This window comes from Rhinopithecus roxellana, chromosome 20 (assembly GCF_007565055.1).
Source record: "Rhinopithecus roxellana isolate Shanxi Qingling chromosome 20, ASM756505v1, whole genome shotgun sequence".
Classification (NCBI taxonomy): Eukaryota; Metazoa; Chordata; class Mammalia; order Primates; family Cercopithecidae; genus Rhinopithecus; species Rhinopithecus roxellana.
Window position 1 is genome coordinate 68,595,294 of NC_044568.1, and position 26,319 is coordinate 68,621,612.

General features: G+C 44.9%; 1 protein-coding gene across 3 annotated transcripts in view; it reads left to right on the forward strand.

The window, feature by feature from the left end:
• The first annotated feature begins 316 nt into the window (after positions 1-316).
• The window catches only part of TERF2 (telomeric repeat binding factor 2), a 33,137-nt gene continuing 7,134 nt past the window's right edge, over positions 317-26,319 (forward strand). Inside the window, exons 1-8 of one of the 3 annotated variants that reach the window (XM_030924867.1) lie at positions 317-710; positions 818-913; positions 1,575-1,705; positions 14,005-14,091; positions 15,723-15,869; positions 17,942-18,048; positions 19,232-19,624; positions 25,595-25,680. In XM_030924867.1, coding sequence (XP_030780727.1) covers positions 332-710; positions 818-913; positions 1,575-1,705; positions 14,005-14,091; positions 15,723-15,869; positions 17,942-18,048; positions 19,232-19,624; positions 25,595-25,680 — 1,426 coding nt within the window. In that variant the 5' untranslated portion in view covers positions 317-331. The remainder of the gene's footprint in view (positions 711-817; positions 914-1,574; positions 1,706-14,004; positions 14,092-15,722; positions 15,870-17,941; positions 18,049-19,231; positions 19,625-25,594; positions 25,681-26,319) is intronic. The other 2 variants (XM_030924866.1, XM_030924868.1) reach the window with 2 other exon arrangements.

Sequence of the window (26,319 nt, forward strand, 5' to 3'; positions counted from 1 at the left end):
CAGGTTGGTCTCGAACTCCCGACCTCAGGTGATCCACCCGCTTCAGCCTCCCAAAGTGCTGGGATTACAGGCGTGAGCCACCGAGCCCGGCCTGTTTTTCAGTCTCTAATACACTGTTCCGCGTCCCTAGCATAGTAGCTGTTTTCTGTAAATTCGGAGCCAAGTTGACTGCAAACCCCGCCGGGTTCACCGGCCTGGGCGGCGTGGACTTCTAGCCCCAGGAGGCATTGCGGCCGGCACATCGGGAACTACGGCGTCTGAGAAGGGGGCCGGGCCCTCCGGTCCTTTCCCTCCCAGAAGCCCGCGGGCGGATCGGAACGCTGTTCCTATCATGGCCGCGGGAGCCGGGACGGCGGGCCCCGCTTCCGGCCCGGGCGTCGTGCGTGACCCGGCGGCGTCACAGCCGAGGAAGCGGCCCGGCCGGGAGGGCGGGGAGGGCGCGCGGCGATCGGACGCGATGGCGGGAGGAGGCGGGAGCAGCGACGGCAGCGGGCGGGCAGCTGGCAGGCGGGCGTCCCGCAGTAGCGGGCGGGCCCGGCGGGGGCGCCACGAGCCGGGGCTGGGGGGCCCGGCGGAGCGCGGCGCGGGGGAGGCACGGCTGGAAGAGGCAGTCAATCGCTGGGTGCTCAAGTTCTACTTCCACGAGGCGCTGCGGGCCTTTCGGGGTAGCCGGTACGGGGACTTCAGACAGATCCGGGACATCATGCAGGGTGAGGGCCGGGCCGGGGGAAGGGGGTTGGAGCGCCGAGGAAGGGGGTCGGGGGGCCCCGGGGGTCGAGACTGGGGGTCGCCCAGCCAACGATGTCTTCTTTCCCAGCTTTGCTCGTCAGGCCCTTGGGGAAGGAGCACACCGTGTCCCGATTGCTGCGGGTTATGCAGTGTCTGTCGCGCATTGAAGAAGGGGAAAATTTAGGTATGGCTATTTTTGTGTTCTTCTCTGGGTTTACTTGCGTAGCGTTTTGTTTTCAAACTTATATCTGGAACTGAAGGATTCCAGGTTAAAGTGCGATAGTTTCCATCAGAGTGGTCTTTTCCATTCTACGATGGGTCTGTTTTCTGGCTCTAGTTTTCTCCGGTTAAGGTTGTCTTGGCTGCTTTTCTGTGTTTTTTTAAAAATCTTCTCCCACCTGTTAGTTGCTCACCCCAACTTTGCTCATATCTAAAGTGAGTTATGTTCATGTGGACATCTTTTTTCCCCCATGGTAGAGTGTTTTTCAGAGTAGAAGTACATTTTTCCCCTCTGAATTTAACTTGAAAGCTATTTAACTGTTGTCAGTTTCTTGCCACTCGTATCTGAGGAGGATGAGTGTATTCTGAATTTGAGAGGTAAATGCATGTATTTAAAAGTAATTTTTTTGCCTGTCTTGACGGGTGTTAAAAAATGGTCACGTTAAATTCATTGATTTGAATTTGGACCCTTATCGTGTATGTCAACCTGTAGCAAATGTGTCAAAAAATTAAATGCAAATCTTACCATATTTGCATGCTCCAGTTCCATAAGTATATATCATTTTTGGACATAACTTTTTTGCTCTTAGAAAAGAGCTTAAAATGGAAACTGTGCTTTGTCCTAGACTGTTCCTTTGATATGGAGGCTGAGCTCACACCACTGGAATCAGCTATCAATGTGCTGGAGATGATTAAAACGGAATTTACACTGACAGAAGCAGTGGTCGAATCCAGTAGAAAACTGGTCAAGGAGGCTGTAAGGCTCTATTTTTATTTCTTTTTTCTTTGACCAAAAATCAGGGGTCTTTGAGGATACAGCACTTACTTTTTCCTGTGTGGGGTAGAGGAAAACAGGAATGGGGAGAGACTGAGCAAGCAAGAAAGCACACACACAGACGTTATCTCTTCAGGTGTCCCCTTTCCCACCTAGGCTTGGGAAGTCATGGCAGGTGCGCAGCTTTTGTGATTTGGGTGGTCTTCCTTGTGGCTTTGGCATTGAAGCACTGACATTTTGGAGGTTATTGCACCATTCGGGAGCACTCTGCAAGGCCCTTAAGTAACTCTGGCCTGGGGTTTGGTCACCCTTGTTTATAATAAACCAAGGAGATAAGCTGGGGCCTTGGAAAATGTGGTACTGACTTTGAGTTCTTTCTGTCTGCAGAAAGAGGGGCTTAGAGAACTTCCCTTTTGAACAGAAAGATTAGAATCAGAGGTGCTGAGATAATGAGCCAGCTAGCAAAATAGTAATGGTAGAAGAATGATAGAAGGTTGGCACAGGCAGTGTTCTTGAATTCAAGAAAAAAGCTAATGGAGTGTCTAGGAATTTGGGATTGTCACTGTGTTGTGGCTCAGGTAGCTTCAAATGGTAGAAGTTATTTTAGTTTAAGACATAGAAGTGGCTGTGGGAACCAGTCAGAAAAAGATTTTTCTTCCCTCAAAACCAAGGCTGGGGGGTGTGGAAGCAGATGCAGAGGTGAAGATGGAAAACATCAGCTAAGCATTGCCCTGGTGGTAGAAAATAGGGAAATGGTTAAGAAAAGAGCACCCCTGAAAGGATGGAATCCCAAAGATGGGGGTGGGGGAGGAAGAGAAAACCTTGCTTAGCAAGGAAGACCTTCTGTCTCTTGGCTGTGTACAAAGTACTTGGGTATCCTATTGAAAAACAACTAATGTGCATGAGGTGCACATAGTTTATTTATTCAGTTAAGGACCTTGGGCAGATACTACTTTTGGTCTTATAAAAACTGCTTAGATATTAGTCATTTCCAAAGAAGAATAATTCCAGGAATACATTTTTGGTATAGGAAATTCAGGTTTGGGTTTGGGGGGCATATGCCAGAAAAGACATTATCAAGGGAGGAGAAATTTATGCCTGCTTTCAGGATGGTTAAGGATCTTTTGAATGGGTACCTGTTCAGAGTAATTCATTTCACTTCTATTAAGTACAGATTGAGTATCCCTCATCCAAAATGCTTGGGACCAGAAGTGTTTTGGATTTCAGATTTTTTTCAGATTTTGGAATATTTGCATTAAATTTAGGTTGAGCATCCCAAATCCAAAAATCTGAAATCCAAATGCCCTCAAATCTGAAACTTTTTGAGTGCCAACATGGCGCTCAAAGGAAATGCTCATTGGAGCATTTCAGATTTTGGATTTTCAGATTTAGGATGCTCAACCTGTAGCAACTCCTTTAGACTCAAAGGCTGTAGATTTGCCATCTGGACCCCTCTTCTGGAAGAGTCTTTGTGGGCTTTCATCTTTCAGCTGCACATTTTTTATTATTATTATTTACGCTCATAGATCTCCTTATTTGGTTGGTTTATTAGGAAAAATTTATTAGAAAAATCTAAGCTCTCTTAAAGTAGTCAACCATTTTCTTACGTTGACTCTGTTCTGCTTTTCCAGTCTCCACCGGGTACTAGATCTTATGCTTATTGTTACTGCGGTGTAACAAATTACTCCAAGACTAAGCAGCTCAAAACAGTTAATATTATCTTTCAATTTCTGAGGATCAGGAGTCTGTTAGTGGTTTAACTGAGTGGTTTTGGCTCAGGGTTTCTCATGAGGTTACAGTCAAGCTTGTCAGCTAGGTTTGCAGTCATTTCAAGACTCAACTGCTTCCATACTCGCATAGTTGTTAACAAGACTCACTTTCTTACTGGCTGTTGGCTAGACACTTCAGCTCCTGGCCTCTCCACAGATGGGGCTGCTTGCAACATGGCAGCTTTCTTTTCCTAGAGCAAATCATGCAAGAGACAAGACCCCAAGGGTGAAGCCTCATTCTTGTATAGTCTCATCTTGGAAGTGACACATTATCTCTTCTGCCATATGCTCTTGGTCATATAGACTAGACTCACTCTGATAGTGTGTGTGAATGGGATTCCGCAAGAGGTGAGGCACATTGGGGGCTGCCTTTGAGGTTGGCAAACACAATTACCTTGATCTCCTAGTTGTTAAATGATATTATGTTATCCACCTCTTCAATTTACTTTGTAAAAGTTTCTCATTTAGAGTCACAGAACCTGTTAGTGGTCATCCTCGGGAAAATTCCACAGACGCCTAGGTTCAGTGAGCCTTATTGATGCATTTAAGCTTTGTAAAGTGCCAAAACAGTTTATTTAAAAGTATATTGAATCTTTCTCAAAGTTTATCAAGTAAGTTATTTGTTAAGTTAGAACTCTCAGTGCATGGTCTAGGGATCTCTGGCGGTCCCCAGGGCCCTTTCGGAGAGGCCATGAGGTCAAAACTGTTTTCATAAACAGAACCAAAACATTATTTGACTTTTTCAGTTCATTGGCATTTGCATCGATGGTGCAAAAAGCAAGGATGAGTAAAATGGGTGATTTCTTAGCATGATCAAGATGGTAGTAATTGTACTAGTAGTCATTGTATTCTTCACTGCCACGATTTTTTAAAAACTACCGATTTTAATTAAGAATGTTAGTTACAGTTGGCCGGGTGCGGTGGCTCATGCCTGTAATCCCAGTGCTTTGGGAGGCGGAGGCGGGTGGATCACGAGGTCAGGAGATCGAGACCATCCTGGCTAACGTGGTGAAACCCCGTCTCTACTAAAAATACAAAAAATTAGCCGGACGTGGTGGCGGGCACCTGTAGTCCCAGCTATTCAGGAGGCCGAGGCAGGAGAATGGCGTGAACCTGGGAGGCGGAGCTTGCAGTGATCCGAGATCACGCCATTGCAGTCCAGCCTGGGCAACAGAGTGAGACTGTCTTAAAAAACACAAAAAACAAAAAACACAAAGTGTTAGTCACAGTTGTTTAAAAGCCCAGAACTCCCATTAAAAAAAAAAAAATTTTAAACAGAAAGAATGTCTTTGGTAAAGCGGCAAAAACTGGATTAATTTTATTAACTCTGGAGCCGTGAGTAAACATCTTTTCAGTATTTTGTGTGATGAAGTAGAAAGTATGGGCCAGGTGCAGTAGCTTATACCTGTAATCCCAACACTTTGGGAGGTTGATGTGAGCGGATTGCTTGAGCCTAGGAGTTCCAGACCAGCCTGGGTAACACAGTAAAACCCTGTCTCTACAAAATTACAAAAAATTAGCCAGGTGTGGTGGTGTGCACCTGTGGTGCCAGCTACTTGGGAAGCTGAGGCAGAAGGATCACCTGAGCCCAGGAGGTGGAGGTTGGAGTAAGCTGATATCACACCACTGTACTGGAGCCTGGACAACAGAGTGAAGACCCTGTCAAAAAAAAAAAAGAAAAGAGGAAGTATGCCTAAAATGTTTCTGCCACATACCAAAACATGATGGTTACCAGGAAAAGTACTTGTGTTGTTATTGGAGTTGCATGCTGAACTAGCTGCTTTTTTTATGGAATACTATTTTACCTGAAAGAACAACTGTCAAATTATAGTTGTTCACACTTGGGTATTTGGCAGTCATTTTCTTGAGAATGAGTAAAGCAAACCTGTCACATAAAACAAGTGACAGTATTTGTTGCCAATTATAAAGTTTAAGCTTTCAAGTGAAAAATAGAATTTTGGAAAACTTGTATTCGTGTGCTTGATAGCTTCCCAATACTTAGTCTTTTCTGAAGACTGGTAATATTAACAACTGACTTTTAAAAAATATTTTTAGACTGGGCGTGGTGGCTCATGCCTGTAATCCCAGCACTTTGGGAGGCCAAGGTGGGTAGATCACCTGAGGTCAGGAGTTTGAGACCAGACTGGCCAACATGGTGAAACCTCATCTCTACTAAAAATACAAAAAAAATTAGCCAGGCGTGGTGATAGGCACCTGTAATCCCAGCTACTCGGGAGACTGAGGCAGGAGAATTGCTTGAACTCGGGAGGGGGAGGTTGCCATGAGCCGAGATCGTGTCACTGCACTCCAGCCTGGGCGACAGAGCGAGACTCCGTCTCAAAAAAAAAAAAAAAAAAAAAAAAAAATTTAATGAATGTGCCAACATTTGAAGATCTTCGTAACTCAATGAACCAGTATTTTCCAGATGACCAATGCATGCTATTACAAAATCATTCATAGATGAAATATCTGTTTAAACTACAAGATAGACTGATGAATTTATTTTTTATTTTTTATGTTTTTTGTTTTGAGACGGCGTCTCTCTCTGTCACCCAGGCTGGAGTACAGTGGCACGATCTCGGCTCACTGCAAGCTCTGCCTCCTGGATTCAAGCAGTTCTCCACCTCAGTCTCCCGAGTAGCTGGGATTACAGGCGCCCACCACCACACCTGGCTAAGTTTTGTATTTTTAGTAGAGATGGGGTTTCACCATCTTGGCCAGGCTGGTCTTGAACTCCTGACCTCATGATCTACCCACCTTGGCCTCCCAAAGTGCTGGGATTACAGGAGTGAGCCACCACGCCCGGCTGACTGATGAATTTTAATGTGGCAGATTAAGAAAAGTTTACTTACTACGGTTTTGTGTAGAATCAAACAAGAGTAGCCACAGTTTTCTGAAAAAGCTATTAAAGTACTCCTCCATTTTCAACTTCGTATATGTATACAGCCAGATTTTTTTAAATGCCTTTACCACGGGTGGGGCATGGTGGCTCATGCCTGTAATCTCAGCAGTTTGGGAGGCTAAGATGGGTGGATTACTTGAGGTCAGAAGTTTGAGGCCAGACTGGCCAATATGGTGAACCCTGTCACTACTAAAAATACAAAAATTAGCCAGGTGTGGTGGCACGAGTCTGTAATCCCAGCCACTCGGGAGGCTGAGGCATGAAAATCGCTTGAACCCAGGAGGTGGGGAGGCTGCAGTGAGCTGAGATCACACCACTGCGCTCCAGCCTGGGCGACAGAGCAAAACTCTGTCTCAAAAAAAAAAAAAAAAAGCCCTCTACCGAAACAACACATAACAACAGATTGAGTACAGAAGCAGTTGTGAGAATCTAGCTATCTTCTATATTAAACCAGATATTAAAGAGATTTTCAAAATGAAAAACAATGCTACTCTTCTCATTAAACTTTTATCTTAGTAAATGCCGTAATTTTTCATAAAGATGTCATTTATGTTACCCTGTAATGAGTTTATTGTTATTTTTTAATGAATTAATAAATATTTTAAATTTTCTGTTTTATGTTTCTAATACAGTGAATATCAACTAATATAACCTACATAAACAGAAAGCTCTTTGAAGGTCTGCATTAACATTTTAAGAGGAATATAAAAGAATCCTGAGACCAAAAATTTGAGACCTGCTTTTGCAAGCTGTTAATTATATCAAGACTATATTTGTTTTCTAGGCCGGGCGCGGTGGCTCAAGCCTGTAATCCCAGCACTTTGGGAGGCCGAGACGGGCGAATCACGAGGTCAGGAGATCGAGACCATCCTGGCTAACACGGTGAAACCCCGTCTCTACTAAAAATACAAAAAAACTAGCTGGGCGAGGTGGCGGGCGCCTGTAGTCCCAGCTACTCGGGAGGCTGAGGCAGGAGAATGGCGTAAACCCGGGAGGCGGAGCTTGCAGTGAGCTGAGATCTGGCCACCGCACTCCAGTCCGGGCGACAGAGCGAGACTCCACCTCAAAAAAAAAAAAAAAAAAAAAAAAAGACTATATTTGTTTTCTCTTCATAACTAAAGGAGAGATTGATCAATTAGGTTTCTTTGGAGAACAAGGGATAGCAACACATATAGCATGTCCATGAAGCATTTACTTGTTGCTTTTTACTGTGTAGTATTCTTCCTTGCACCTTTGGCAACAGCAGCTTGATGTTCTTTGGGGGCCTTACCGTATTTGGGGTGCTTGTATATCAGATACACTCTTTTAGAACTTTAATTTTTGAAACAAAAATATTTGTTGAGGCTTTTTAAACATTGCTACTTCCCAGAACAGCCTTGCTTCTTTTTGCATCTTTTCTTTATTCTTCAGTTCTTTGAGTTTTGGTCGTCTTCTCTTCCTCTTAATATATGTGCTTTCTGGCATTTCTTCCCAACATAAACCTACCTCACCTATTTTGAAAATCTTTTATTTAACTTACCCAGAGACCACTGATCTTGCTTATTCCCTAAAAACCGTAACAAATACGTAAGAGAAGAAACTATACTTAATTTTTTTTTTTTTTTTTGAGACAGAGTCTCGCTCTTTTGCCCAGGCTGGAGTGCAGTGGTGTAATCTTGGCTCACTGCAAGCTCTGTCTCCGGGATTCACACCATTCTCCTGCCTCAGCCTCCCGAGTAGCTGGGACTACAGGAGCCTGCCACCACACCCGGCTAATTTTTTTGTATTTTTAGTAGAGACAGGGTTTCACCATGTTAACCAGGATGGTCTCGATCTCCTGACCTCGTGATCCCCCACCTTGGCCTCCCAAAGTGCTGGGATTACAGGCGTGAGCCCCCGCGCCCGGCCTGAAGCTATACTTGTTTCTGAAAATTGCCAGGTGAAAAAGCAGTGATTCATCTTTTTAAATTTTTTCCCCCACAGGAAACTAATACATAGTTTTAAAAGATAAGCTCATAGCACAACCTTTGAAGCAGACTTCTACATTTCAATTTGAAAGCATTCATATTTCCTTTCTTGTTTCACACATTAAATATAGAAGGATATGTGTTCCAATTCTGGGGAACATAGAGTAAACATACTCTCTTCTATCTCTCCCTCTTAATGTAATTATAAGTCTTGGACAGAATGCATGGAGTAGCTATCTGAGGATTCTATCTGGAAATAGGCATATGGGGAAGGAGACCAGAATTTGAAGTTCCACCAAACCAGTGATGAATAGTTTACCATTTTTTCCTTCTCTGGTATCACCCAGCCCAGCCTCAAAGGCAATCTGAAACCTGGAAATTCTCTCCAGATGTGAACGGAAAGAGCACCAAGAGAAGCTTTCTCTTTCTGGTCTGAGGGGCAAGGAAGGATCTCTTAAGGGTCAGAGATGGTGAAAGAAATCCCAATTTTTTCTCTTTTTTCCTTTCTTTCTTGCCCTGGCCCCCAGGCAGTACTATCCTGGTGGCAGCAGCTGCCTAGCAATGACAGTGGCAACAGGGAACGCACCTAAAACTGAGGGAGGAGAACTCTTTGTCTCACCAAAGGGGCTGTGATCCCCAGAACATGGAACAAATTCCATAGCCTTCCTCCACTGTCTGTCCTGCTGCTTGGCCCTGGATGCAGATGCAGTTAGTGTGTGACAGAGTGGGGAAAACCAAAGTCCAGGAAAGCAAGGCTGCTTCACTATATTTGAAAATCAATCAGTGTAGTCCACCATATTAAGAGAGAAACCGTATGATCGTATAAATTGATGCTGAAATTGACAAAATTCAACATTAGTTCATGATAAAAACACTTAGCATGGCCGGGTGCGGTGGCTCAAGCCTGTAATCCCAGCACTTTGGGAGGCTGAGACGGGCGGATCACGAGGTCAGGAGATCGAGACCATCCTGGCTAACACGGTGAAACCCCGTCTCTACTAAAAAATATGAAAAATTAGCCGGGCGAGGTGGCGGGCGCCTGTAGTCCCAGCTACTCGGGAGGCTGAGGCAGGAGAATGGCATGAACCCGGGAGGCGGAGCTTGCAGTGAGCTGAGATCTGGCCACAGCACTCCAGCCTGGGCGACAAAGCGAGACTCCGTCTCAAAAAAAAAAAAAAAAAAAAAAAAACACTTAGCAAACTAGGAATGAAGGGAACTTCCTCAACCTGATAAAAGGTGTCTACAAAAAGCCCACAGCTGATGTTCGTAATGGTAAAAATTGGAGTGCTCACCACTTGTATTCAACATCATACTGAAAGACCTAACCAGTGCAATAAGGCAAGGACGAAAAAGCGTACAGAATGGAGAGGAAATAATAAAATTATTTCTTTTTGCAGATGGCAGGACTATGTAGAGATCCCATGAAGTATACAAAAAAAAAAAAAAAAATCCTGTAAGTTTAGCAAGACCAACCCGAAAATCAGTCATACATCACATAAAAACAGCATTTTAAAGTAAGAAAGGAAAAGTCAGTCATATTTCCATATACTAGCAGTGATCAATTCAAAATGAAATTACCAAAACATTGCCATTTACAATGGCTCCGAAACAGAAGGAAAAATAAATACATGTAAGTCTAGCAAAATGTGAAGGAACTGTATGTGGAAACATGTAAAATGCTGATGAAACTAAGGCCAGGCATGGTGGCTCACACCTCTAATCCCAGCACTTTGGGAGGCTGAGGTGGGCAGATCATGAGGTCAAGAGATTGAGACCATCCTGGCCAACACGGTGAAACCCTGTCTCTACTAGAAATACAAAAATTAGCTGCGTGTGGTGGTGTGCGCCTATAATCCCAGCTACTTGGAAAGCTGAGGTAGGAGAATCGCTTAAACCCGGGAGGTGGAGGTTGCAGTGAGCTGAGATTGCGCCAGTGCACTCCAGTGTGGCGACAGAGGAAGACTTCATCTCAAAAAAGAAAAAAAAAGAAATTAAGACTGAATGAAAAGACATACCATGTTCACGGATTAGAAGACATGAATTAAGATGTCACTTATCTCCCATTGATCTATAGAGTTAATACAATTCTAGTCACAATCTCAGCAGGATTTTCTTTTTTTTTTTGAGATGGAGTCTTGCTCTGTTGCCCACGCTGGAGTGCAGTGGCACAATCTCAGCTCACGGCAACCTCCATCTCCTAGGTTCAAGCGATTCTCATGCTTCAGCCTCCTGAGGAGCTGGGTTTACAGGTGCGTCCCATGACACCTGGCTAATTTTTGTGTGTTTTTAGTAGAGATGGGTTTTCACCATGTTGGCCAGTCTGGTCTCAAACTCCCAACCTCAGGCGATCCGCCCACCTCGGCCTCCCAAAGTGCTGGGATTACAGGCGTGAGCCGTCACACCCAGCCTAGCAGGATTTTCTTTTCTTTTCTTTTCGAGACGGAGTCTTGCACTGTTGCCCAGGCTGGAGTGCAGTGGCACGATCTTGACTCACTATAAGCTCCACCTCCTGGGTTCACGCCATCCTTCTGCCTCAGCCACCTGAGTAGCTGGGACTACAGGTACCTGCCACCGTGCCCGGCTAATTTCTTTTTTTTGTATTTTTAGTAGAGACAGGATTTCACTGTGTTAGCTAGGATGGTCTTGATCTCCTGACCTCATGATCCGCCCGCCTCGGCCTCCCAAAGTGCTTGCTGGGATTATACCTGTGAGCCACTGCACCCGGCCAGGATTTTCTTTCTTTTCTTTGTCTCTCTGTGTGTAGGGGGGGTAGTTTTTTTTTTTTTTAAATGAGACAAGGTCTCACTCTGTCACCCGGGCTGGAATGTGGTGGCATGATCATGGCTCACTGCAGCCTTCACCTCGTGGGCTCAGGTGCTCTTCCCACTTTACCCTCTAGAGTAACTGGGACCACAGGCATGTGCCACTTTGCCTTGCTAATTTTTTTTGTTTTTGGTAAAGATGGAGTCTCCCTATGTTCCCATGTTGCGCAGTCTGGTCTTGAACACCTGGGCTCAAGTGATGTTCCCACCTCAACCTTCCAAAGTGCTGGGATTACAGATTTGAGCCACCCTGTCCGGCCTCAGCATGATTTTCTATAGATGCAGAATGACTGATTCTAAAATTTGTATGGAAAGGCAAAGGAATTAAAATAACCAAAAAGTGTTATATTGAAAGGAAAAGTTGAACTCATACTACCCAATTTTAAGAATTATGAGAAAGTTACAGTACTTATACTATACAGAATATAGATGACAAAAAAAAAGTTACATGAAAAGATGTTCAACATTATTTACTCATTAAGGAAATACAAATTAAAACCACAGTAGATTCAAATACTGATTAGAATGGCTGAACTTTAAAAAATACTGATAGTGGGACCTGGTGTCACATGCCTGTAATCCCTGCTACTTGGGCACCTGAGGTGGGAGGATTGCTTGAGGCCAAGAGTTTGAGTTCAGCCTGGGTGATATAGACCCTATCTCAAGAAAAATCAATAAAAAAATACTCTAAAAAGTGCTAGTTACATATTTCAAAACATCATGTTGTACGTAAGTATGTACACTTTTTGTTTGTTTTTTAAATAGAGATGGGATCTCATTATGTTGCCCACACTGGACTTGAACTCCTGGGCTCAAATGATCCTCCTACCTTGGCCGTTTAAAGTGTTGAGATCATAGGCATGAGCCACCACACTCAGCCTATGTTTTTAAAAGCGCTAGTGAGGATGTGGAGCAACTGGAACTCTCATACATTGCTGATGGGAATGCGAAATGATACAGCTACTCCAGAAAGTAGTTTGGCCATTTCTTACTAACACATTTTCCATAAGACCATGCAATCCTAATAAGACCATGCAATCCTATCCTTGGGTATTTACCGTAGAGAAATGAGAAGTTCTATTCGTATCAAAACCTGTACATGAATGTTTTAGCATCTCTATTTATAATAACCATAAATTGCAGACATCTCAAATGTCCTTCAGTGGATGAATGTATAAACTATAGTACATTCATGGAATGGAATACTGCTCAACAACAAGAAAAAGTGAACTATTGACAGTGCACCAACATGGATGGACCTTAAAGCCATTATACAGCGTGAAAGGAGGCAAGCTCAAGACTACATCCTTTAAAAAAAAGTCCTACATACTGAGGGCTTTTTTGTTGTTGTTGTTGTTTGAGACGGAGTCTCTCTCTGTTGCCCAGGCTGGAGTGCAGTGGTGCAATCTCGGCTCACTGTAGCCCTGATCTCCCAGACCCAAGTGATGCTCCTACCTCAGCCTCCTGAGTAGCTGGGACCACAGGCACACACCAACATGCCTGGCTAGGTGGTTTTTTTCGGGGGGAGGGACAGGGTCTCCCTGTGTTCCCCAGGCTGGTCTCAAACTCCTGAGCTCAAGTGATCCTCCCACCTTGGCCTCCCAAAGTGTGGGAATACAGTTGTACAGTTGTAAGCTACCACACCCAGCCGGCTTGCCTTTTTTTGTATGGTGGTCTTTTTAAAGAATCTGTGTCTCTCTCAGACAGGATTTGAGGTAGCTGCTTTATTCTATCATATAACTTCAGATACTCCCAATGTTTTCTTGGCTCTTCTAATTTTTAAAAATGTTCATGTATATTATAACTTCCTTGTAAATGTTCAGTCACTGTTACTTTTCCTCTGTATATTCTCTTGAGGTTTCTTTATGGAAGGACTCTTCTTTCTCTCTGTGACTGATGACACCTTATCTTACCTGGAACTTTGCCCTTTTTATTTGCTGCTTGTGAATGACCCGGGTTTGTTGGCTTCAGTAGTTCCCTAGGTGCTTTAATGGAAGTTGCCAGCTGGGGGTTTATGGTACTAAGGGGTTGTCCTTTCATTCTCCTACAGAACTGGCCTCAGGCCTTTCCAGAATGGAACTAGCAGAACTCTGTGGTCAGCAAATCCCTTTTTTTCCCCCTACACTATATCCTCCCTCCCTCATCCCCCCCTTGCTTTAAAGCTTTTGCATCCAAAAAGAACAGAATCAATTGTTCTGGGGACCTGAAATTACTAGGACCTAGAATGACTCCTGTCCATTGCATCTTTCCTCAGGAGGCCCTATTGAAATTGGTTAAATGGTCTGTAATCCAGGGGATCAGATTTTGCTCTATCAGCCATGTAACAAAAGCCATTGTATTGTTGAAAAGCGACTACCTTACAAGCAGAAAGAGACAGCTTCCAGTGGTTCACAACACTTGAACAATAATTGTTAGGTAGTTTTTTGTTTTTTTTTTTGAGACGGAGTTTTGCTCTTGTTGCCCATGCTGGAGTGCAGTGGCATAATCTCGGTTTACTGCAACCTCCACCTCCCAGGTTCAAGCAATTCTGCTTCAGCCTCCCGAGTAGCTGGGATTACAGGCATGCGCCTCCACACCCAGAAAATTTTGTATTTTCAGTAGAGATGGGGGTTTCTCCATGTTGGTCAGGCTGGTCTCGAACTCCTGACCTCAGATGATCCACCCGCCTTGGCTTCCCAAAGTGCTGGGATTACAGGTGTGAGCCACCGTGCCTGGCTTAATAATTGTTAGTTTTTAAGTACAGGAATTTGATATAATGTGAGAGAAAGTTATTTTGATGTTTGATATTCTGATTACACCTGTCATTACAAAAGTAAAAAAAGGTTTTTCCCCTCCTTTTTAGGCTGTCATTATTTGTATCAAAAACAAAGAATTTGAAAAGGCTTCAAAAATTTTGAAAAAACATATGTCCAAGGACCCCACAACTCAGGTAAATTTGATACATTTTTGCTCCTGTGACTTACATTCATCTCATTGCTTTTTGGGGGGAAACAAGGAAAGGGTTCTTGGTCAGGAATATTACCTAAATATTCTCCTTTCAGCATGTAACACCTGCAGCAAGTTATCTTTTATATCCAAGATAACTCACTGTAAGATTGGCTTTTCAAAATTTAGTTTTCATTAGAGAAATTTACATAAATTCTTCACTTGCCTCATTTCTGTCTGCTTTATAACAGACCATTGATTTAAATGATCAGCACCAGGTATGGAGCTGACAAATGTTGTAATGCTTCTAACTTTATTTACATTAAATGTTGATCCTGCAGATGTGAGGAAGCTTCTTTGGTGAGGACATGGCACCTGTTTCCTGGTGTCAAAAGTTCTGTTGGTCCCCTGCTTTTATTTTTTCTTCTTCCTTTTTATTCATTTAAAAAAAAATTTTTTTTGAGGCAGAGTCTCGCTCTGTTGCTCAGGCTGGGGTGCAGTGGTGCAATTACAGTTCACTGCAGCCTCAACTTCCTGAGCTCAAGCAGTTCTTCCACCTCATCCTCCCCAGTAGCTGGGTTCACAGCTGCATGCCACCACACGTGGCTAATTTTTAAAATTTTTTATAGAGACAACGTCTCTTTACGTTGCCCAGGCTGGTCTGGATCTCCTGAGCTCAAGTGATCCTGCCACCTCGGCCTCTCAAAGTGCTGGGATTACATGAATCATCATGCCCAACCATTTCTTCTATATACTTTTTTTTTTTTTTTTTTTTTTGATGGAGTCTTGCTCTGTTGCCCAGGCTGGAGTACAGTGGCTCAATCTTGGCTTACTGCAACTTTCATCTCCCAGGTTCAAGCAGTTCTCTTGCCTCAGCCTCTGGAGTAGCTGGAGTTACAGGCGTGTGCCTTCATGCTGGGCTAATTTTTTTGTGTTTTTAGTAGAGACGGGATTTTAGCATGTTGGCCAGGCTGGTCTCAAACTCCTGACCTCAAGTGATCCGCCTATCTCGACCTCCCAAAGTGCTGGGATTACAGGTGTAAGCCACTGCACCTGGCCTCTATATAAATTTAAATTTTATTATTTGAAAAGGTAATACATGTACATAATACAGAATTCAAAAGGTATAACAAAAGAGTTTGGTGAAAATTCTCTCTGACCCTCGGCCATCTTCTTCCCTTCAGAGGCAACCAGTTTCTTTTTTTTTTTTTTCTTTTATCCTTTCAAAGATCCTCTATGCGTGTGCAAGCAAATTGTGTGTGTGTGTGTGTATACAGACATCCACGTATATCCATTTTCCCCATTCTCATACACACACATCATAGCATATCCTACCCACTAATGTGAACACTTTTCTAAATTGCTTTTTTCACTTAATATTGTATCTTGGAATCATTCTATGTTAGCACATAAGGAACTTCTTCATCTGTTTTTTATAGCTGCGTAGTAACCTGCTGTGGCTGAACCTGATTTATTGACCAGTCCTTTGTGTTGGGCTTCCCTTCCTGTATGTGTGCCAGTGATTTGCATTGACGGCATTGCAGAAGTTCTCATAGTGTCTGTCTCATCTCATCATCATTGAATTTTTACTGGAGTTCTGCTTTCTCATGTTGCAAATATCGGTCCATTGTGTAGAAGCTGAGAAATGACCTCCTGAATATTATTCGAGAAAAGAACTTGGCCCATCCTGTCATCCAGAACTTTTCCTACGAGACCTTCCAGCAGAAGATGCTGCGCTTCCTGGAGAGCCACCTGGATGACGCCGAGCCCTACCTCCTCACGGTGCGCCTTGGTCCTTCTCCCATAACCATGGTGTGCGCTTGAGGATGTGCAGGGAATCAGAATAGCTGAAGTGGAAAGAGTTGATGTGTGAAAAAGACATTGAATTGTGTGCACTAGCTTTCTTAATTAAATGCCTTATAAATGCAAAAGCAGGCCTGGCGCAATGGCTCACGCCTGTAATCCCAGCACTTTGGGAGGCCCAGGTGGGTGGATCACCTGAGGTCAGGAGTTCGAGAACAGCCTGAACAACACGGTGAAACCCCATCTCTACTAAAAATATAAAAATTAGCTGGGCATGGTAGCAGGCACCTGTAATCCCAGCTACTTTGGAAGCTGAGGCAGGAGAATCGCTTGGACCCAAGAGATGGAGATTGCAGTGAGCCAAGATTGCGCCATTGCACTCTAGCCTGGGCAGCAGAGTGAGATTCCGTCTCAAAAAATAAATAAATAAAAATACAAAAGCATAGATACTGGCAGAGGCAAATGGAACACACCTGGTCTCCCTCATCTGTCATTTTTATCTCCTTTATACATGGTTAATCTGCCATGCCTGAAGTAGAACATTTGCTTACAATCGATGGTGGTTCCCAAAGGCGATGACTTGTGAACTAAGTTTGGAGGAAGAGTGGTTTGGTAGATATGGTACGATAGAGTTGCTAACAGGAAGAAGGTATGGTGTGGAGAAAGGCGTCACTGAAAGTATAAGGTCAAAAGAAGCCAAATGAAAACATTCTTTAATTGGATCAAAGAGATAAAAGAATGGAAGCAGTGAGGCTCAGGACAGCATAGGGAAGAACTAGACCCAGGCTGTCATAGATGGGAGGCTGTGATGAAGGAACACTGAGTGAGAGTGGTTTTGTTTTGTTTTTGAAACCAGGACTTTGGCTGAGTGCAGTGGTTCACACCTGTAATCCCAGCACTTTGGGAGGCCAGGGTGGGCAGGTTGCTTGAGCTCCGGAGTTCAAGACCAACCTGGGCAACATGGTGAAACCCCGTCTCTACAAAAAATACAAAAATTAGCCAGGTATAGTGGTGGGTGCCTGTAATCCCAGCTACTTGGGAGGCTGAAGTAGGAAGATCACTTGAGGCTGCCAGTGAGGTGTGGTCGTGCCACTGCACTTCAGCCTGGGCAGAAGAAACCATATTAGGATAGTGTCCATGATCTTAGCAGTCGTTTGGCAAATCTCAGATTATTTATAAGCAGGTAGTTTGAGGTATTCAGGGAGCAGGTGTCAAGATAGTTGAGCCTGGCCTAGGGTCCTTTCCTTTCCATTCCCGGTAACTGGAAAATATCCTGCTGCTGTCTGTGTGTGGACAGAACTCTTGGCTTTTAGGACACCACACATTACAGATAAACATAACTGAAACTGAATGACACTGGACTGATTGGAAATGTCTAAAACTTAAGCCAGAGGGAGACAGATGAACAGATGGAGTTAGAGCAAGATTTGCCTACTCAGGGCTCTTTGTGTTATATGGATAAGGATTCTCAAATAGTTGTTAATAAGACAACACATTTGTAGAAACAGTTATAAAAAATTTTATACACAAACTGGAAGATATTAGTGTAAACATTTATTGCCAGGCATGGTGGCTCATGCCTGTAATCCCAGCACTTTGGGAGGCAGAGGCAGGCAGATCACTTGAGGTCAGGAGTTCGAGGCCAGCCTGGCCAACATGATGAAACCCCGTCTCTACTAAAATACAGAAATTAACCGGACATGGTGGTGGGCGCCTATTATCCCAGCTACTTGGGAGGCTGAGATGGGAGAATCGCTTGAACCCAGGAGGTGGAGGTTGCAGTGAGCCAAGATTGTACCACTGTACTGCAGCCTGGGCGACAGAGCAAGACTCCCTCTCAAAAAAAATTTATTAGTTATCTTAAGTTTGAATAAAAAAAGCTAGATTTATAAGTCTTATAAGTTCTCTCCCATTTTATGTCCTTCGTTTTATGCCTAGATTGGATTTGTAAGTGAACTTGTTTGCATATTGAGTATATTCTTGGTGAAAGAAGCAGAGAATTAATGCAATTCTGTGGCCTCTTCTTCCTGATGACATCCTTCCTTTCCCAGATGGCCAAAAAGGCTTTGAAATCTGAGTCCGCTGCCTCAAGTACAGGGAAGGAAGATAAACAGCCAGCACCAGGGCCTGTGGAAAAGCCACCCAGAGAACCCACAAGGTAAGAAGATGCTCTCTTGTGATCCTGGGTAAAACACTGGGGTGGTCTCTGGAAGCAGTCTCCTCCTTAGAGCAGGATCAGTTCCTCTCGGTGATCTGACCTGCTAACGTGTTACGAGGTTACTCATACAGGGCACTGTGGGAGACAGCACACCCTGGGAAGATGAGGAGACAGGACACCTGGGGTCCCTGACAACTTTCTGATTGGCCGTTCCTCAAAGGCTCTTTCACCATTTCTCTCTCCTTGCCTCGCCCATATTGACTCAGTACTTCCTTGTGGACACCTAATCTCTTCATACATTCAGGAAGCACTATTCAGATCTGTGAGTCGAATCCCAAAACCAGTTCCTAAAGCAGGGCTTACAAGCTTAGATGCCCTTTCAGGGCCCAGTAGGAAACCTAAAGGAACAAAGTGGACCTAGGCTGAGGGCGTGGGGCCAGGAACCAGGGGATTTGCTTTTCCGCTTCTTGTGGTGGTTGCTCTGTGGGAGTATCCAAGAATGCTCAGGCTTCAGGTGCTCAGATTTTTATATGAGATGTCCAGAGTTTTCCGTGAGATTTCCCAGTTTTTGGATGTTGACAGTTGATCCACTTAAAAAAATTTTTTTTCATGTGGTTTAGACTACAAGACAGACTGCCAGCTGGATTTGGCCTGCTGGCTGCCAGTTTGCCCCCCTCCTAACAGTTTTTCCCTAAAGCATACTAACTGTTCCAAATGATAGATGAACTTTGTTTTTAAAAGGCAATTTCTCATTGTTCCAAGACTGTGGCATGTCTTTTACTCTGAGAATTCTCAAGATCCTGTTGGTAAGTGTGTTGTAGGCCAGGTGTGGTAGATCACGCCTGTAATCCCAGCACTTTGGGAGGCCGAGGTGGGCAGATCGCTTGAGCCCAGGAGTTCTAGGATACAGCGAGCTGTGTTCGTGCCACTGTATCCTATCTCTCTGTCCTATCTACTGTCTAGGACAGACCCAGACTCTATCTCTAAAAATGAGAAGTAAAATAAAGGTTCCCTAACTTGGAGTTTTAAATTCATAATACAACTTACATATTACATTTAAAGCCTCCTCAGCTGGAGGAGTCCTGTGTCTAATTTGAAGCTTCAAATGTCAAAAAATTTGTGGCCATTTGGATGAACATCAACAGTGGTGAAAAAGATCTTTGTGCCTATGCTTTATTTGCAGGCAGCTACGGAATCCTCCAACCACCATTGGAATGATGACTCTGAAAGCAGCTTTCAAGACTCTGTCTGGTGCACAGGATTCTGAGGCAGCCTTTGCAAAACTGGACCAGAAGGATCTGGTTCTTCCTACTCAAGCTTCCCCAGCATCACCAGCCCTCAAAAACAAGAGACCCAGAAAAGATGATAATGAAAGTTCAGCCCCAGCTGAGGGTGAGGGTGGCTCGGAACTGCAGCCCAAGAACAAGCGCATGACAATAAGCAGATTGGTCTTGGAGGAGGACAGCCAGTGTACTGAGCCCAGCGCAGGCCTCAACTCCTCCCAGGAGGCCGCTCCAGCACCACCATCCAAGCCCACCGTTCTCAACCAACCCCTCCCTGGAGAGAAGACTCCCAAGTATGAAGACCTTCTTTGTAGAAATTTTGGGGCTGGTTGGTGGTCCTGGTTGGGCCTGGTATTACTTCCGTGAATGAAGTAACTTTCAGCTAAGTTACCACCAAGGCTTGCTCAGACTGCTAGAATGTGACGCAGGAGCGGGCAGTGACGACGTAGCCATCCCTGCCGGTTCTGAAGCCCCACATGTGGGCTTCCAAGCCTTGCACTAGGGCATGAGTGGGGATGGAAAGGTTTCAGAGCCTCCTACTCATCGCTGCTTTCATTTTTAGCAAACATCTGAGTGTCTTGACTTCTAAACATTAGTCTTGTGTGTTAAAAGAAATTTGTTTGCATTGGGCCACATTATACTTTGACCCTTAAAAAGAGACTGATGAATATGTATAATTTTGCACCCTTCTGAGCATTTGAGACTTGGCAAGTTCAGTAAATACTTACTGATCTCCCATATCCTGCTAGGTACTGTGGGGCAGTGGCTAGAATAATTTTGCTCCCCATGGTGATTCTCATCCTGGCTTTGAGTTTTGCTTCCCTTTGTGTCCTGTGGCGGATCCTGCCTCCAGGCAGACTGGCCTGCTTGCTCTCTGGAACATGTTACTTGTTTCTACCACTGTACTTTTGCTTCCTCTCATTCCCCACAGTGAACCGTCATCCCTCCATCATTGCTTGTCCAAATTCCATTTGTCCTTTAAAGGGAAGAAAAGCCGTTGTTGATGAAGTGCTTTCTGGGGGCAGAGCACTTTCATGTACCATCTTACTGAGTCGCTACAATCCTCACTCTGTGATGTGATATATTAGCACCGTTACACAGAGGAGAAAGGCTCAGAAAAGTTCTTAGCTCACCTGAGGTCACACAGCTAGAAGTGGCAAAGATGGGCTTTGGGAGTTTTAATCCAAGTCAGTCTTGACAGAAAAGCCCATGGCCTGTATAACAACAAGTTGCCTGTCTTAAAATTCTCCTTCCTCAGGCTGGGTGTGGTGGCTCACGGCTGTAATCCCAGCACTTTGGGAGGCTGAGGCAGGCGGATCACCTGAGGTCAGGAGTCCGAGACCAGCCTGGCCAATATAGTGAAACTCCATCTCTACTAAAAATACAAAAATTAGCCAGGTGTGGTGGTGGGCGCCTGTAGTCCCAGCTACTTGGGAGGCTGAGGCAGGAGGATTACTGGAACCCGGGAGGTGGAGGCTGCACAGTCAGCCTAGATTGCACCACTGCACTCCAGGCTGGGCAACAGAGTGTGACTCCATCTCAAAAAAAAAAAAAAAAAAAAAAAGAAAACAACAAAAACAACTTCTCCGTCCTCCATAGACTCCTCCCTGGTCAGCGCTTCCCTGCTGTAAGTGATCTACCTCATGGATTTCCCAAGGCCACCTCTGCCACTGCTCTATGTTGTATTATTTGGGGACCTGTGCTCTGGCATGCATTGTACTTGGTGCCCCAAAAGGCTGTGGCATCTGATAAGTGATTTATCCTCAGGTACAGATTTGCACTATGTCACCACTACTAGTATTTGGAAGTGAGTCACCGACTGGCAAATGGGCATAGCTGCTGGGCAGCAGATGCAGCTCCACGCACGTTATTCTCATTTGATACAGGATGTCATTGGCTCCTCACAGCAATCCTGTGCAGTATAGGTATTGCTCCCGGGAACAGATGAGGAAACGGGAGAGTGCGGGATTACAGTAATTTTGTAAATGGGAGGATTCGTGAAGTTTGAGACGTACATCCTCTCTCATATGTCAAGGATATGAAGTCTAATGAGTCCCCTAAAGCAGCAGGGGTTGGCAAGCTGTGGCCCTGGGGCCAAATCTGCCTGCTGCCTGTTTTTGTAAATAAAGTTTTATTGGAACACGGTCACACCCATCATCAATGTATTATCTAGGGCTGCTTTCTGGTCAGTGGTAGTTTGTTGTGTAATCACAGCAGAGACAGTAAGGCTTGCAAAGTGAAAATACTATCTGGCCCTTTACAGAAAAAAAGAGTCAGTGTCCCTGCTCTAAAGAAGTATGTGTGAGGTGCCCTGGCTGCTTATGGGAAGAAAAGCTGAGCCTACTCAGCAAGGTTTTAGGTGGCTCAGATCTTTTAGAGGAACAAACATTGAGCTGGCCTGGGAAGAATGAGCAGAAGGTCATCGAGCGTGTTGGGGGCTGGGGGACTCTAGGCAGTGGGAACTCCTTACATACAGGCATGAGAAAGCCTGGTGTGCCCCTCAGGGTGTCATGGAGCCTATGGTAGGAGAATACGGTGCACAGGAAAGAGTGAAGGGAGGAGAGTCTGCATGCTGGATGGGCCAGGCCTGGGATTTCTTTTGTCTGGTATGTCATACAGGCTCTCAAGCTGGGCTTCATGATACAATGACCTGTGGCATGCTAAAAAAAAATACATATTTCCAGGCTCCTGGATACTGAATTAGAAGAGACAGGAGAATATTCTTTAATCTGCTTTTTAAACTATGCCCCAGATAATTCTAATACAACAAATTGGAAGGCCTGATGAGACCCCACTCAGGGAAAGGAGGGAAGGAGGGAGACTGGAGACTGCTGCCAGGGAGCAGGGAGGGGCAGTGGGATCAGGAGGGAAGGCAGGGTTGGTGGTGTCACCTGGAGGACAGGGCCACCATGCCCCTATCTTGTATCTCCCACAGCACCTTGCACATAGCACGTGCTTACTAGGTACTTATTCACCAAATAAAATAAGGATTCTTTGTTCTTGCATTTTAAGGAGTGAACCCAAAACATCTGTAAAAAGCCAGCAGAGGGTAATATTTTTAGGCATTTTGGGCCACATGAGTTGTCTGTCTGCTCCATATTATTTTGTTTTTTCTTTTTCTTTTTTTCTTGAGACAGGGGCTCGCTCTGTCACCCAGGCTGGAGTGCAGTGGCACAATCTCGGCTCACTGCAACCTCTGCCTCCCAGGTTCAAGTGATTCTCCTGCCTCAGCCACCATCCCCACCCCTATCCCAGTAACTGGGACCACAGGTGCGTGCCACCGCACCCAGCTAATTTTTGTATATTTTGTACAGATGGGGTTTGACCATGTTAACTAGGCTGATCTCGAACTCCTGGACTTAAGCGATCCACCTGCCTGGGCCTCTCAAATTGCTGGGATTACAGATGTGAGCCACTGCCCCGACCATCTTTTTTTTGTTTTTTGTTAACAACCCTTAAAAAATGGGCTAGCCATTCTTAGCTCGAGCTTCATGGTACACAAGCCAGCAGCCACAGACTGTAGCTTGCCAACCCACGCTAGACCATTGCTCTTCACGTTCAAACTGCCAGTCAGGAGCACAAGGACGAGGAAGTGGCCTGACGGCCAGGACCACTCAGCCCATGACAGTTAGGAGGAGCAGCCAGATCTCAGGCCCGTCCACATGGGAAGTCAGGAGAGGCAGTGAACACATCACCTGAAAGTCAGAGGTCTTGCAAAATCACCACCAAAGCGTCTATTTGTTTGTTTGTTTGTTTGTTTGTTTGTTTTTTTGAGACGGAGTCTCGCTGTGTCGCCTGGGCTGGAGTGCAGTGGCCGGATCTCAGCTCACTGCAAGCTCCGCTGCCTCCCGGGTTCACGCCATTCTCTCGCCTCAGCCTTCCCAAGTAGCTCGGACTATAGGCGCCTGCTACCTCACCCGGCTAGTTTTTTGTATTTTTTAGTAGAGACGGAGTTTCACCAGGTTAGCCAGGATGGTCTCGATCTCCTGACCTTGTGATCCGCCCGTCTCGGCCTCCCAAAGTGCTGGGATTACAGGCTTGAGCCACCGTGCCCGGCCAAAGCATCTATTTGTACAGGTAATAGTGCTGAGAGTTCAACAGAGGACAGGGAGAAGGTGACCTGTGAAGACTGCAGGGAGGGAGGACAGCCACTCAGGAAACATGACGGACCAGCTGGGGACTGAGGTTCCAACTGGTTTTATTCCAGCACTGGGATAAGCAGATAGAAAACAAACCGTAACACCATCTGATTTTTATTTATAAATAGTCATTAACACAAGAATATCCTGAGAAGGAAAAACCTCCTATAAAATGTTTTCACTTTGTCTCAAGCAAATTATTCTCAAGTAACATTTGGGGATAAGATTCAATGTAAACATGAGAAAGGTCTACCATTTGTCTCAGCCACTTAGCAATTTCATAGAAAACTTATGGAACTCAAGGAATATTTTCAAGCCTATGTACTTACTCATCAATTTGCTTTTATTATTCATTTGCAGAATACCCAAACGGCATTAAAGATAAGTTTTGTCTTCATAGCGGGTGAAGGATACAGAAATTTGTCTCTACTCTTGGTTAACTTTTGCGGGTCATTTGATTTATATAAATTCCTCGAGACTCTGAATTCAGACACTTTCCATGTTTGTAAAAGATGTTATAATTCTGAGGTCAGATTTGTGCTTTGCTCTGTTCCCAGGGCAGTTATTAATCAGGTAAATGCAAAGTTGATTAGAAGAAATGGACTATAATTTACATTGAATAATTTGGGTTTGGGGTTATTTTCAGCTTTTGTACTTTTTTTTTAGCCACACCCAAGCACTTAAATGTTTCATGTTCACAGGGAGGATTCTTACTTGCTTTTTACTCTAATCTTTGATGGTGTAATTCCCTTGTGGCTCTCTGACGATCCCAATGTTAGTTCAGCTAATATGTCTCCAGCTCACATTGGGATCTGTGTTACTGTGCTGAGTGTGCTATGTGTTTGGGATGGACAAAGGAAGATGTGGCCCCCACCTTCAAGATGGTCCTGGTTAGGGGCAAAGTGACAGTTGGTATGGTAGAAACAGCACTGCAGGCCAGAGGGGAAAGGCTTTCTGTGTGTGTTGGGGTTGGTAGTTAGAGAAGGCTTCATTGAGAACCATGGCCTTGAAAGATGGATGGGATGTCACTTAGCAGGGAATGGACTCCCAAGCAGAGGGACTATGGAGAGTCAGGAAAATACAGAGCTTATGGGAGGAAGAAAGAGCAGAACAGTGTGACTGTGCTGTTTGCACAGGTGTGGGCATCATGGGGTGGTTGGTTAGAAACTGATGGGCCAGACTGGATGGTCTGGACTCCCCCATACAGGCATATAGACGCCATTGTTCAGGCAGAGAGAAGCCATTAGGGAATAGAGGAGGCATGTGGTAATTTTAGGATGATTGTCCTAAAATCATCTTTGGCTTTGGAAGGGGAGGAGGCTAGCGACAGAGACTCCAGTTAAGAGGCTAGTGGAATACTGATGAAAGGCACTGTGAGCCTGAACAAGGGGGAGTGGAAACGGAAAAATCAGTCCAGATATAGGAAGAAGGCATGTCCAAGGAAGAGAGGGAGGTTTGCAGGTTCCAAATCAGAAAATACTGAGACCGGCCGGGCGCGGTGGCTCAAGCCTGTAATCCCAGCACTTTGGGAGGCCGAGGCGGGCGGATCACGAGGTCAGGAGATCGAGACCATCCTGGCTAACACGGTGAAACCCTGTCTCTACTAAAAAAATACAAAAAACTAGCCGGGCGAGGTGGCGGGCGCCTGTAGTCCTAGCTTCTTGGGAGGCTGAGGCAGGAGAATGGCGTAAACGCGGGAGGCGGAGTTTGCAGTGAGCTGAGATCTGGCCACTGCACTCCAGCCTGGGTGACAGAGCGAGACTCCTTCTCAAAAAAAAAAAAAAAAAAAAAAGAAAGAAAGAAAATACTGAGACCTTTAATAGAATCAAAACCAAACAAGCCAAAAACCAGGAAAATGAACAGATTTGTAGAGGGTTAGTGATATACTTGATGAATCAGTGCTGAATTTGAGGGGTGTCCGACAGCCTGGGGGGTGTTACGCGGAGATGCCTGGCCAGCCAGGAGAAAGGACAGTGGCTTTGGGAGGTGCATGCAGGCGAACCTCGATTGTGGTCACAACGGGACAGGAAGGAATACAGGGCCAAGAGTGAGCCAAGGCCAGAATCTGGGACAGTCCAGGATGAATTTGTTTCACACCTTGTGCTCTCCTTGATCTCCCTTCAGAGTACCCAAAGGCAAGTGGAACAACTCTAATGGGGTTGAAGAAAAAGAGACTTGGGTGGAAGAGGATGAACTATTTCAAGTTCAGGGTAAGCAGGAGATTCTCCTTGGCCTCTTCTTGATGCTTGCTGAAGTACAGATGCATGTTACTGTCATGTTAATATTCCAGAAGCTGCTTGTCTCCAAACTAGAAAAAGTTCAGTAAGTTCCCAACCTCATTTTAATTCATGAAGAATCCATTTTGGTTTTTTTTTTTTCCTTTTTCAGACAGGGTCTTGCTCTGTCATCCAGGCTGGAGTGCAGTGGTGTAAACATGGCTCACTGAGCTTCAACCTCCTGGGCTCAAGTGATCCTCCTGCCTCAGCCTCCCAAGTAGCTGGGACTGCAGGTGTGCACCACCACACTTGGCTGTTTTTTTCACTTTTTGTAGAGATGGGGTCTCACTTTGTTGCTCAGGCTGGTCTCAAACTCTTGGGCTCAAGCAATCCTCCCACCTCAGCCTCCCAGAGTGCTGGGTTTACAGATGTGAGTCCCTGTGCCCTGGTCAAGGAGTCAGTCTCATGTCCTCTCCCATTAAATAATGGAGACAGTGAGAGTAACACCTTATGTTTAAAGAAAGTTCTTGGTTTTGTTTTAATAATGCCTATGATATTTAATTATAGTTGATGTTCTTCCTAAAATACTTCAATTAGATGTGGTAGTAGGGGGTCATTCCTTGCATTTCTTGT